This window comes from Saccopteryx leptura, chromosome 2 (genome assembly GCF_036850995.1).
Source record: "Saccopteryx leptura isolate mSacLep1 chromosome 2, mSacLep1_pri_phased_curated, whole genome shotgun sequence".
Taxonomy (NCBI): Eukaryota; Metazoa; Chordata; class Mammalia; order Chiroptera; family Emballonuridae; genus Saccopteryx; species Saccopteryx leptura.
In genome coordinates this window covers 97,196,652-97,211,032 of record NC_089504.1, presented here as the reverse complement: position 1 = coordinate 97,211,032, position 14,381 = coordinate 97,196,652, and the positions used below count along the sequence as shown (strand labels likewise).

At 41.5% G+C, this 14,381-nt stretch overlaps 1 protein-coding gene across 4 annotated transcripts in view; it reads left to right on the top strand.

Annotated features, from left to right (window-relative positions):
* Window positions 1-14,381, top strand: part of ZNF484 (zinc finger protein 484) — a 49,538-nt gene that overhangs the window by 25,722 nt on the left and 9,435 nt on the right. For 2 of the 4 annotated variants that reach the window (XM_066368358.1, XM_066368359.1), the window contains exon 4: window positions 1,876-4,215. In XM_066368358.1, coding sequence (XP_066224455.1) covers window positions 1,876-4,205 — 2,330 coding nt within the window. In that variant the 3' untranslated portion in view covers window positions 4,206-4,215. Of the gene's footprint in view, window positions 1-1,875; window positions 5,474-14,381 lie in introns of those variants that run through there. The other 2 variants (XM_066368360.1, XM_066368357.1) reach the window with 1 other exon arrangement.

Here is a 14,381-nt window from a genome sequence, read left to right as displayed (position 1 = left end):
TGATAGTATAATCTAGTTTTTACATAAATATTTACTGAGATTCTATTACAGAATTTGGAATATTAATGATTCTTATTCTGGGCAACAGTAGTATATTGGAGTAAAGACAAGCTCTTGTCACTAAGAAACATGACAGTTCCAGTGTGAGTGGTACAGGTCTGCTAGGCAACTGCTTTCCACAGCCACTCAGGGACAAAGTTTCTGTAAAGTTACTGCACCACCATCCTCTAGAGCAGGGGCTGGCGAACAGACCCAGGGTAAATATTTTTAGCTTTGTGAGCCATATGATTGCTGTCATAACTACCCATTTCTGCAGTTACAGCCCCAGAGTATATATAGATAAATACATCAATGAATGGACATGACTGTTTCATTAAAAACTTTCTAGACACACAAACTTGATTTTCATGTAATTTCCGTGTCATGAAGTATTATTTTTCTTTTGGTCTTTTTTCAACCATTCAAAAATATGAAATCTTTTCTTGTCTTTTGAGTAGAGGCCTGGATTTAGCCTGAGGGTTGTAATTTTCTACCCTCTGCCCAGGGCATTGCCAGCTGCATAGATTTGGGTTCCTGCCAGCCTGGAATAGAGCCTGCAGAAAAAAAAGTTGTGGTAGACATATCCGGTTCCTTAAGATCTTGGCCTTGTCACAACACAAATAAATTTTAATTCCCTATAATCGGTAAGAACTGAATTATTTGCCTTCACATAATGACAAATGACCTGCTATTCTGAGGCAGCCACATGCTTGGCTTCAAGCTTAATATTGTTGAAGGAAAGGAGCGGATTTTGATGGACAGCTTTTAGTCTCTGCTTCTGATGAGTTTCTTCTATTATATGCTTCCTATTAGATGCATGTGTCTCTATACCCCAAACCACAGGTAAAGAATTAAATCCTGGACATCTATATGCATATGGCTAAGTCAGGATGACTGAGGTTACAGTAGTTTTACTATAGATAAATAAGTTGTATTTGGGGAACAGTGGTTAATAGGGAAAAAAGCAGAAAAATTAGCAAGGATGTACAGATCAAGAATAATAAGAATCTTAACTCAGAAATACTTCTTTTAAGCCACATGTTTATCACCTTGTTTTCCTGACACTTTACTTTGTAGTTCCGCTACATACACAGAGCTGACATGCTTCAGTCTGAATCTCATCTCCTACAATTACTAAACATTTGGTTTGAGCAAATTATTTAACTCTTCTTGGTTCAGGTTCCTTGGCTATAAAACAGGGACAATAATAATGCCAACAGCAAATGGTTGGCACATCTAAATGCTATTATTTATTGTACAGTAAATGTAATATAAATGCTCATTTTGTTAACTATTTTTTTTTTTTTTTCATTTTTCTGAAGCTGGAAACAGGGAGAGACAGTCAGACAGACTCCCACATGCGCCCGACCGGGATCCACCCGGCACGCCCACCATGGGGCAATGCTCTGCCCATCCTGGGCGTCGCCATATTGCGACCAGAGCCACTCTAGCGCCTGGGGCAGAGGCCGAGGAGCCATCCCCAGCGCCCGGGCCATCTTTGCTCCAATGGAGCCTTGGCTGCGGGAGGGGAAGAGAGAGACAGAGAGGAAAGCGCGGCGGAGGGGTGGAGAAGCAAATGGGCGCTTCTCCTGTGTGCCCTGGCCGGGAATCGAACCCGGGTCCTCCGCACGCTAGGCCGACGCTCTACCGCTGAGCCAACCGGCCAGGGCTTTGTTAACTATATATTATCTTATGTATAAATATGTCATTATATGTATATTTATGTATGTTTTATATATTTGTTATATTTATATAGAATCAACATTATATTTTATTACTTGTATGTTCTGTTAACTGTTCTTTGCATGTTTTATTTATTTTTTCTTTCTTTTGCAGATTGGGATATTGGTTTTGAAACTTCACAGCAGGGAATATCTCAAAAAGCTTTAGCCGAGTTTGAGAGAATTCATTCCTTTACAAGAGATGACCCTGATTCCATGTTAGAAGCATGGCACGATAGTGAGCCAACAAGAAGAGATGGGGAACAGCAGAACAGATGTTCAAGTCCCATCGCTCTCGTCAGCCAGGGAGCGCTAGCTCATGAGAGCGACTCTGAATGTAAGGACCCCAGGAAAATAGTGTGTGTAAACACACCCTCTGTTCCTTCAAGAAGAAGGCTACATAACTGTGACTCATTTGGAAAGAGTTCAAAGCCTTCTGTAAGCTTATGCAAATATAATAGAAACAATGCAACAGAAAATCTTGACAAGATTATTAGATGTGGTAATATTTTTACTCATATAAAGTCTTACACAGAAATGAATGCTTGTGATTGTATTCAATGTAAGATACTTCTGAGTCATAAGCAAGCTCTTATCCAAGATCCAGAAATTCTTACTGGGAAGGACCTCTGTGTATTTTCTGATTGTGGAAACATTTTCACCCAGGAGCCACACCTCTTTGCACATGATCCTATTTATCTTGAAGACAAACAGAATGAATGCAGCAAATATGAGACAGTCTTCACTCAGAGTTCCCGTTGTGCTATAAATCAGAAAGTTTGTACAGGAGAGAAATCCTATATATGCACTGAATGTGGGAAGGACTTTTCTCTCAAGTCAAACCGTGAGACAAATCATACTCAGGGAAATCACTGTAAATGCATTGAATGTGGAAAAGCCTTTATTCAGGAGTCAGATCTGTTCAGATGCCAAGGAATTCATTCTGGAGAAAAACCCTATAAGTACAGTGAATGTGGGAGAAACATCTCTCAGACTTCAAACTTCAGGGTACGTAAAAAAAATCATAGTGGAGAGAAACACTTTGAATGTACTGAATGTGGAAAAGCCTTCACAAGGAAATCGACCCTAAGCATGCATCAGAAAATTCATACAGGAGAAAAACCATATGTGTGCACTGAGTGTGGGAAAGCCTTTATCCGGAAGTCACATTTTATTACACATGAGAGAATTCACACTGGAGAGAAACCTTATGAATGCAGCGACTGTGAGAAGTCCTTTATAAAGAAGTCGCAGCTCCACGTGCATCAGCGAATTCACACGGGTGAGAATCCCTTTATGTGCTCAGAATGTGGGAAGGTCTTCACCCACAAAACAAATCTCATTATACACCAGAAAATTCATACTGGAGAAAGACCTTATATCTGTACGGAATGTGGGAAGGCCTTTACCGACAGGTCAAATCTCATAAAGCACCAAAAAATTCATACAGGAGAGAAACCCTATAAATGCAGTGACTGTGGAAAATCATTCACCTGGAAGTCACGGCTCAGAATACATCAGAAATGCCATACTGGAGAGAGACACTATGAGTGTGGAGAATGTGGGAAGGCCTTCATTCAGAAGTCAACACTAAGTGTACACCAGAGAATTCATGGCGGGGAAAGACGCTATGTTTGCACTGAGTGTGGGAAGGCCTTTTTCCACAGGTCACATTTTATCGCTCATGAGAGAATTCACACTGGGGAGAAACCTTACGAATGCACAGACTGTGGGAAATCCTTTACTAAGAAATCACAGCTCCACGTACACCAGCAAATTCACACTGGAGAGAGACCCTACAGATGTGCTGAATGTGGAAAGGCTTTTACCGACAGGTCGAATCTCTTTACGCACCAGAAGATTCATACTGGAGAGAAACCCTTTAAATGTATGGACTGCGGGAAAGCCTTCACCCGAAAGTCAGGCCTCCATATCCATCAGCAATCTCACACCGGAGAGAGACAACATGCGTGCAGTGAATGTGGGAAAGCCTTCGCAAGAAAGTCAACGCTGGTTATGCACCAGAGAATTCACACAGGAGAGAAGCCCTATGTTTGTACTGAATGTGGCAAGTCCTTCATCCAGAAATCCCACTTAAATCGACACCGAAGAACCCATACCGGAGAGAAGCCTTATGACTGCAGCAGCTGTGGGAAAGCCTTCGTTAAGAAGTCCCAGCTCCATGAGCACCAGCGAACTCACACCGGGGAGAAACCTTACATGTGCGCTGAGTGTGGGAAGGCCTTCACCATCAGATCTAATCTTCTCAAACACCAGAAAATTCATACTCAACAAAAGCCCTATAAATGCAGTGACTCTCGGAACGCGTTAACCTGGAAGACACAACTCAGCCTGCATCAGAAACCTGATGCAGAGGAGGCAGAGCGCCCAGTGCCGCAGCGTGGTATGGTGATGCAAGGCTGTGACGTGCTACAGCTTCGCTAAGAAGCGGGAGGTAACCGAAACCAAATCTCCTGTCCAGGCAGGACGTGTAAGTGTCTGGATCACGTAGCTGCAGCTTTGTTACACACACGGAGAGAAACTTCGAGAAAGTGTTAAAGCAGTGTGTAATGGTTTTGCTTGGTTATCTGATAGATACTGGCATTGTTAATCTCCTGAAAATACTAGTGAATAGGCAAGGAGATAACTTAACAATCCTTCTTGTTTCACATTTTGGACGAGCAGCTGTATGAATTCAGAGCAGTTGTTTTCATGCCCTGGGTAGCAAAAATGCTTAGTATTGACCAAAGGTATTTTTTAACCAGTAGAGTGCTAAGAAAATTTTTCATTGCCTAAGCACTGTAACGACACTGAAATCAAGGCAAAAGTATAGACAGTTTAGGTCGATAATAAAGAGAAGCCAGAAATTTTTGTGAAAATCGACATTAAAGACACAAAGAAAGAACTCTACCTTTCTTTGGGAAATTACTGTTATTTATTGTTTATGGTATTTATCATTGTGTGAAAAAAAATTTTTTTTTAATTTTAGTGAGAGGAGGGGAGGCAGAGACAGACTCCTGCATGTGCCCTGACCAGGCTCTACCTGGCAAGCCCTCTAGGGGGCAATGCTCTGCTCATCTGGGGCCCTTGTTCTGTTGCAACTGTAGCCATTTTAGCGCCTGAGGCAGAGGCCATGGAGCCATCCTCAGCGCCAGCCAGTGGCCGACTTGCTCTAATTGAGCCTTGGCTGCAGGAGGGGAAGAGAGAGCAAGAGAGATAGAGAAGTGGTGGAGAAGCAGATGGGCACCTCTCCTGTGTGCCCTGACCAGGAATCAAACCCAGGACATCCACATGCTGCCCAGATGCTCTACCACTGAGCCAACTGGCCAGGGCCCCATTCTGTGAAAATTTGGATAAGAAAAATTTAAATACACAATTTGACTTGAGACTGGAAAATCAGAACCACAAGGCTGCCTGAATATTTACAGGCATCTTTAAGTAACCAATATATTCTCTCGTTTATGAATTCCCTGTATGGCAGCAGATAACTGATACCCAAGAGGTGCTCCCAGACTGTATCCCAAAAGTGATCACTCATGTAAGCAACTTGTAAGCCAGTCATGTGACTTATTGACTACGTGTCACCTTATAAACTGACCCTATAACTATGGAACTTTGCCAAAGGTTATGAATCTAGATATCAGCCTTGGATTCTCAGCCTCATCCACAGAAACTTGTACTTTTTTTTATTTAAAAAAACTGATTTCTGTTTGAAAAAAGAGACAACTTAAGAAGATGGGTTTTAAAACCTAGAATTTTACCTTTCAATTAGGGTCATACATTCTTTACATATTCATTACATGCTAGGTTACTATGGGAGGCAGTTGTCTTGCATTTGAGCTTGTTTTATTAGAAGATATAGATGTTCATTTGGAAGAATTCTCCTGCTATACCTTCCTAATATTTACAGATTAATATTATTTAATTGTTTTCAAGTCCTCTATATCTTACAGGTTTTTTTGTTTTTTCTTCTATCAGATACTAAAGTGTCTTATAACCTTTCAGAATAATTATAAGTTTATCTCTTTGATCTACCAATTTTGGCTTTGTATATTTTGTATCTTTGTTTTTACAGATATTTAAATTTAGAATTGTTATACTTGCCTGACCTGTGGTGGCGCAGTGGATAAAGCATCGACCTGGAAATGCTGAGGTCGCCGGTTCAAAACCCTGGGCTTGCCTGGTCAAGGCACATATGGGAGTTGATGCTTCCTGCTCCTCCCTCCCCCTTCTCTCTCTCTCTCTCTCACTCTCTCTCCTCTCTAAAAAATTAATAAAAAAAAAAAAAAAATTATAAAAAAAAAAAAAAAAAAAAAAAAAAAAAAAAAGAATTGTTATACTTTTATTGGTTAATTGAAACTTAATCATTATGAAATCCCTTTTTAATCTCTAGTGATGCTTTTTGCTTTAAAATTTACTATACCAGCCTGACCAGGCAGTGGCGCAGTGGATAAAGTGTCAGACTGGGATGCGGAGGACCCAGGTTCGAAACCCGAGGTCGCCAGATTGAGCGTGGGATCATCTGGTTTGAGCAAGGTTCACTAGCTTGAGCAAGGGGTCACTCGCTCTGCTGTAGCCCCCTTGTCAAGGCACATATGAAAAAGCAATCGGCCCTGGCCGGTTGGCTCAGTGGTAGAGCATCGGCCTGGCGTGCAGAAGTCCTGGGTTCGATTCCCGGCCAGGGCACACAGGAGAAGTGCCCATCTGCCTCTCCACCCCCCCCCCTCCTTCCTCTCTGTCTCTCTCTTCCCCTCCCGCAGCCAAGGCTCCATTGGAGCAAAGATGGCCCTGGGCGCTGGGGATGGCTCCTTGGCCTCTGCCCCAGGCGCTAGAGTGGCTCCGGTCGCGACAGAGCGACGCCCCGGAGGGGCAGAGCATCACCCCCTGGTGGGCGTGCCGGTTGGATCCTGGTCGGGCGCATGTGGGAGTCTGTCTGACTGTCTCTCCCCGTTTCTAGCTTCAGAGAAATACAAAAAAAAAAAAAAAAAAAAGCAATCAATGAACAACTAAGGTTCCACAGTGAAGAATTGATGTTTCTCATCTCTCTCCCTTCCTGTCTGTTCCTATCTGTTCCTCTCTCTGTCTCTGTCACAAAAAGTTAAATAAAATAAAATTTACACTACAAAATATTAATATTAATACAATATGAATACTTATTAAATTAGTACTCACCATTTTCTGAACGAGGTAGAAGTTAGAACATTAGTTCTGTGTGTTATTTTATTTTATTTTTTTTTGTATTTTTCCAAAGCCAGAAATGGGGAGGCAGTCAGACTCCTGCATGCGCCCGACCAGGATCCATCCAGCATGCCCACTAGGGGGCGATGCTCTGCCCATCTGGGGCATCACTCTGTCGCGACCAGAGCCACTCTAGCACCTGAGGCAGAGGCCACAGAGCCATCCTCAGTGCCTGGGCCAACTTTGAGAGACAGAGAGGAAGGAGAGGGGGAGGGGTGGAAAAGCAGATGGGCACTTCTCCTGTGTGCCCTGGCCGGGAATCAAACCTGGGACTCCTGCATGCCAGGCCGATGCTCTACCACTGAGCCAACTGGCCAGGGCCTGTATGTTATCTTTTTGACTTATGGCATTGTTGTCATGCATTTGATGTCATGAACATGTAGTTGATGTGGCCAATCCTTGTTTTGGAGTCAATATTCATTTAAATTAAGCCACCCTTTTGTTACTTTTTTATTCCTCCTTATCCTCTAATTGCCTCTAGAATCATTTTTTTCTGACTAAAGAGTATCCTTTAGTATTTCTTTTAGTGAGTGTTTGGTAGTGATACATTTTGTTTTTGTTAGTTGAAAAACTTTATTTTATCTTCATTTTCTTTTTTGAGAATTCCTTTTTTTGTTTGTTTTTTTTTTGTTTTTTGTTTTGTATTTTTTCTGAAGCTGGAAACGGGGAGAGACAGTCAGACAGACTCCCGCATGCGCCCGACCGGGATCCACCCGGCACGCCCACCAGGGGCGACGCTCTGCTCACCAGGGGGCTATGCTCTGCCCCTCCAGGGGCGTCGCTCTGCTGCAAGCCAGATCCATTCTAGCGCCTGGGGCAGAGGCCAAGGAACCATCCCCAGCACCCGGGCCATCTTTGCTCCAATGGAGCCTTGGCTGCGGGAGGGGAAGAGAGAGACAGAGAGGAAGGAGGAGGGGAGGTGGAGAAGCAAATGGGCGCTTCTCCTATGTGCCCTGGCCGGGAATCGAATCCGGGTCCCCCGCACGCCAGGCCGATGCTCTGCCGCTGAGCCAACCAGCCAGGGCCAAGAATTCTTAAAATTAATTTTTAGAGAGGGAGAGGAAGGAAGATAGAGGGAAACATCGATTTGTTATTCCACTTATTTATGCCTTCATTGGTTGTTTCTTGTATGTGCCCTGACCAGGGATCAAACCTGCAACCTTGTTGCGTCAGGATGATGCTCTAACCAATAGAGCTGTTGGGCCAGGGCTTATTTTTGCTTTCATTTTTGAAAAACATTTTTTATTTTTTTTAATTTTTTTATTTTTTTACAGGGACAGAGTGAGTCAGAGAGAGGGGTAGATAGGGACAGACAGACAGGAACGGAGAGAGATGAGAAGCATCAATCATCAGTTTTTCGTTGCGACACCTTAGTTGTTTATTGATTGCTTTCTCATATGTGCCATGACCACGGGCCTTCAGCAGACTGAGTAACCCCCCGCTCGAGCCAGTGACCTTGGGTCCATGCTAGTGAGCTTTTTTGCTCAAACCAGATGAGCCCACGCTCAAGCTGGGTATCCTGGGGTCTCGAACCTGGGTCCTTCAACATCCCAGTCTGATGCTCTATCCACTGCGCCACCGCCTGGTCAGGCTTGAAAAACATTTTTATGAGTATAGAATTCTAGGTTGACAGTGATTTTCTATGAGTATTTTGAAGATATTTAGTCTTCCATTGTTTGTTGAAAAGTAAGCTTTCAATCTAATTAAGGTAATGCGTTTTCTTTTTCTTTCTTTTTTTTCACTTTGTTAAAATTTGTATCTGCCTGACCTGTGGTGGCGCAGAGGAATAAAGCATCCAACTGGAACACTGAGGTTGCCGGTTCGAAACCCTGGGCTTGCCTGGTCAAGGCACATGTGGGAGTTGATGCTTCCTGACCCTCCCTCTTCCCTTCTCTCTCTCTCTCTCTCTTCTGAAAAAAAAAAAAATTGTATCTGTCTTTGGCTGTCAACAATTGCACAGTGATATGCCTAAGTATGATTTTCTATGTATTTATCTTGCTTAGGGTTTTCAGTGTATTTTTTAATCTGTAGCTTAGTGGGTAGTTTTGGGTTTGTTTTTTTGAGAAATTTCTAGTATTACTTATTCGAATTATGCATGTGCCAGACACTATATATTAAAAGTTGTAGAGAAAATTGGATGGTCTGGGTGATATGATCCTGAGAGAATTTGCCTTTGCTTATGTTATGTGACGAGGCTAGAAATCCTGATTGCCTTTATCCGCTCATATGCTGAGAGTAATGAAAACAGGGCTTCAGTTCCCGTGAAGGCTTATCTATTTTTTTTCACTTTTATTCCTAGGGGCTTTGGGGAATTTATTAGCCCCCTCATCGGAAGGACTTTAATTCTAGTATTTGTCACTTTACTCTCATAAATTTGTCAAAAACTGTCTTAAGCCCCTCTTACTCAGTATTTGCTTTCAGAATTAGCAAATATCTCTTTGTAATGAATAATCTTAAATTCCAGAGGCTATGTCTACCTTTAATCTTATTTCTGCAATGCTTCACGTTCTCGGTAGCTCTCCAATGCCAACACAAAACTAAATGTATCTAATATTTTCTTCCACCTTTTTTAGTCCTCTTCTAAAGAGAGGTAGTCCTCAACTAAGAGAGTATTGCCTCTTCTGCCATTTACAGAAGTTTTCAGTTCACTGTGATACATGTTCCTATTTAAGGAGTGTGAAGTCCAGAAATATATATATATATTTATTATATTTATTTGTATTTTTCCGAAGTGAGAAGTGGGGAGGCAGACAGACTCCCGCATGCGCCTGACTGGGATCCACCCGGCAAGCCCACTAGGGGGCGATGCCCTGCCCATTTGGGCAGCTGCTCCTTTACGACCAGAGCCATTCTAGCACCTGAGGCGGAGGCCATGGAGCCATCCTCAGCACCTGGGCCTTTTGCTCCATTGCAGCCTTGGCTGCAGGAGAGTAAGAGAGAGATTGAGAGAAAGGAGAGGGGGAAGGATGGAGAAGCAGATGGGCACTTCTCCTGTGTGCCCTGACCAGGAATCGAACCTGGGACTTCCACATGCCGGGCTGATGCTCTACTGCTGAGCCAATCGGCCAGGGCCCAGAAATATATTTTTTAAATTACCCAAACTTTCCTAACTTAAAAATGAAAATGCTTTGATTTGCAACATTACTTTATTCCCATATTTTTCTTGCTAAAAGTTAAGGCAATTACTCTTTTGTTAAAGACTTTAGAAACTTTGATGCATGATAGAAAAATTACTTCTGGTGGTGTCAGATTTTTACCATGGTAGCTGTTAAATTATAGCAAAAAGAGGAGATTGACTTTAGAGTCTTTCAGATATATATATATATATATATATATATATATATATATATATTTTTTTTTTTTTTTTTTTTTTTTTAATAATTTTATTTTTTTAATGGGGCAACATCAATAAATCAGGATACATATATTCAAAGATAACATATCCAGGTTATCTTGTTGTTCAATTATGTTGCATACCAATCACCCAAAGTCAGATTGTCCTCTGTCACCTTCTATCTAGTTTTCTTTGTGCCCCTCCCCCTTTTCCTCTCCCTCTCCCCCATCCTCCCCATAACCACCACACTCTTATCAATGTCTCTTAGTCTCACTTTTTTTTTTTAATTAAAAAAAAAATTTTTTTTAAATTTTATTTATTCATTTTTAGAGAGGAGAGAGAGAGGGAGAGAGAGAGAAACAGAGAGAGAGAAGGGGGAAGAGCTGGAAGCATCAACTCCCATATGTGCCTTGACCAGGCAAGCCCAGGGTTTCAAACCGGCGACCTCAGCATTTCCAGGTCGACGCTTTATCCACTGCGCCACCACAGGTCAGGCCAGTCTCACTTTTATGTTCCACCTATGTATGGAATAATGCAGTTCCTGTTTTTTTCTGATTTACTTATTTCACTTTGTATAATGTTATCAAGATCCCACCATTTTGCTGTAAATGATCTGATGTCATCATTTTTTTTTAATAGTGAATTTATTTATTTATTTTTCTTACAGAGACAGAGAGAGAGTCAGAGAGAGGGATAGATAGGGACAGACAGGAACAGAGAGAGATGAGAAGCATCAATCATCAGTTTTTTATTGTGACACCTTAGTTGTTCATGGATTGCTTTCTCATATGTGCCTTGACCGCAGGCCTTCAGTAGACTGAGTAACCCCTTGCTCGAGCCAGCGACCTTGGGACCAAACTGATGAGCTTAGCTCAAACCAGATGAGCCCGTGCTCAAGCTGGCAACCTCAAGGTCTCGAACCTGGGTCTTCCGCATCCCAGTCCATTGCTCTATCCACTGCGCCACCGCCTGGTTTGGCCCAATGTCATCATTTCTTATGGCTGAGTAGTATTCCATAGTGTATATGTGCCACATCTTCTTTATCCTGTCATCAGATATATTTTTTAATAGTATGGATTATCCCCCTTTTGATAATTAATTTTCAAAACATTATTGAAGACTGGTCTAAGAGCCCATGGGGTTTGACAATAGGAATTTCAAAGATTATTTTAGGCCCTGGCCGGCTTGCTCAGTGGATAGAGCATGTCTCAGCTTGCGAAGTCTCAGGTTCAAACCCCTGTCGGGGCACACACAAGTGATCATCTGCTTCTCTTCCCCTCCCTCTCCCCCTTCGCTCCCTCTTCCCCTCTTGCAGCCAGTGGCTCAGTTGGTCCAAGCCTTGGCCTCAGGCACTGAGGTGAACTTGATTGATTCGAGCATTGGCCCTAGACGGGAGTTGCTGGGTGAAACCTGGTCAGGGTGCATGCTGGAGTCTTTCTATCTCCCCTTTTCTCATTTAAGAAAGAAAAAAGGGTTATTTTAGTAAAATTACTGAGTTAGTGATTCTCGATCTTTTTATTCTTAGGCGCATTTTAAAAAAGTACATTCTACATAACTGCATACTCCCTCCCTTCCCAAGAAATGACAAAAGAGATACTTCATGTTTTTTCAACAGTTTTAATCTCTAAGAAAAAGAAAACATTTTGTGTGTGTGTGGGGGGGCCCTCCACATATTTTAAGAGGTATTTGGGAATTGATTAAGGAATGGATAATGGAACATTTTAAATTGAATAGGAGGGCTAAGTCTTAGGTTGAACTTCCAGGTCAGTAGAGATTGGAGGCACATTGGGAACAGTCTTTACTAGGAAAAGTAGTGAGTTAGCCAGATCTGTTTATACCAGCAGTGTAACAGTTCCTTTGTAATGATAGCTGTTTTTAAAGTTTGGCAGTTAGAATTTTTATTTTATTATTATTTTTTATTTCTTCTTATTTTATTTTAAAAGGCAAGAGAAGACTGTTTATTCTGTTTTATAAAACCATTTCTCATAGGTAAATCGATAGAGGAGAATTTTCTGTGTGTCTTAAAAAATCCTTGTTTGGCTCTGAGTCCTTCAGTGAAAATTGTTCACAGTGTTTTTTCCACTGATGGGCCCCTTTGTGTGTCCCACTGGTATGGCCTGTGCCAATTTTTTAAAATTAAATTTATTGGGGTGACATTGGTTGATGCAATTATGTAGGTCTTGAGTGTATAAGTCTATGACACGTGAACTTAAGTCAAAATTGTTCACAGTGTTTTTTCCACTGATGGGCCCCTCTGTGTGTCCCACTGGTGAGGCCTGTGCCAATTTTTTTAAATTAAGTTTATTGGGGTGACATTGGTTGATGCAATTATGTAGGTCTTGAGTGTATAAGTCTATGACACGTGCACTTTAATTTTTCAAAACGGCATCTCATTCTGTGAATTCAGTAAATGTAAGAAAACTTTCATTCAAACATGTAATTATACATCAGATAATTCATTAGGGGAAGAGTAATTTTCTGTCTTACAAATGTGGGTGGGGCTTTATTCATATATCAAACTTAATGACATAGTAGAGAAGTGATGCTGGAGAGAAACCTTATGAATACATGACTAGAAAATCATCCGCTGAAAAGTCAACTCCTCGAACAACAGCAAATTTATACATGACAGAAATAATAGGCTAAATCTCATTGTATAGCAGAAATTCATTTCGGAGAGAAAAACCTATAAATAAGGTGACCAACTTTTTTACAATGAAATTGAGGACAAAAATAAATCGAAGAAAACAATATCGTAAATAAAAGAAACATTTATTCATTGCAACAATAATACACTATAATATGATAAATGCATAATAAAAACATTTGTAATATTTTATATTGTAATTATACTTACATGCCTATTAATTTTTAATACTAGTTGTAAGAAAAAAGTACTCATTTAGATACAAATATGTCACATCACACACAATGGATCGATTCTGCATCAATCAAATATGGACATTTACAGATTAGTATTCCAATATCAAAAAGGAGGACATGTAGGAGGACACTTTTCGAAGGAGGATGGAACTTACAAAAGAAGGACTGTCCTCCCTAAAGGAGAACAATTGGTCACCTTAGTATAAAAGAAGTGACTGGGAAACTTTTCTTACCTGAAAGTTATTTAAAGTTACCATATTTCCCCATGTATAAGACGCGCCATTTTTGGAAAAATTTGGGGTCTAAAAACTGGGTGCATCTTATCCAGTGGTTGTAGGTTTTTTTACTTGTATTTCCTGCTTTTTTGCACTTGTTTTTGCCTGATTGTTGCTCGATCAGTACATGGCACACATAACAAAAAACACAAAGAAGATTGCTGCAGAGCAAAAAACAAAACTTGCCATCATATCTGGGGGCTTGGCATCCCAGCTCCAACCATTTGATGTCAGCATTAACAGACTCTTCAAAGCTGCCATGAGAGATAAATGGATGAAGTCTTCTGGGGACAATTTGACACCAGCAGGAAGAGTGAAGAAACCAACTATAGGAGAAGTTTGTAACTGGGTGAAAAGATCCTGGGATAATATCAAGATTGAGATCATTGTCAAGTCATTTAAGAAGTGTGGCATTACAAATGCAATAGATGGAACTGAGGACGAGGCATATATGCAGACAGTGATTCGTCATCAGACACAGATGAGGACAAGCTAATGGATGGGAGTTTTGACAGTGATGAGGAGTTGTATGAATTTTATGATGAATAAAACTTGAGTTCAATAACATTATATAATACATTTTTTTTCAAATTTCAGGCCCCAAAATTTTTTAATTTTTTAATTTAATTTAATTTTTTTTTTGTATTTTTCTGAAGCTGGAAACGGGGAGAGACAGTCAGACAGACTCCCGCATGCGCCCGACCGGGATCCACCCGGCACGCCCACCAGGGGCGATGCTCTGCCCACCAGGGGGCGATGCTCTGCCCCACCGGGGCGTAGCTCTGCCACAACCAGAGCCACTCTAGCGCCTGAGGCAGAGGCCAAGGAGCCATCCCCAGTGCCTGGGCCATCTTTGCTCCAATGGAGCCTTGGCTGCGGGAGGGGAAGAGA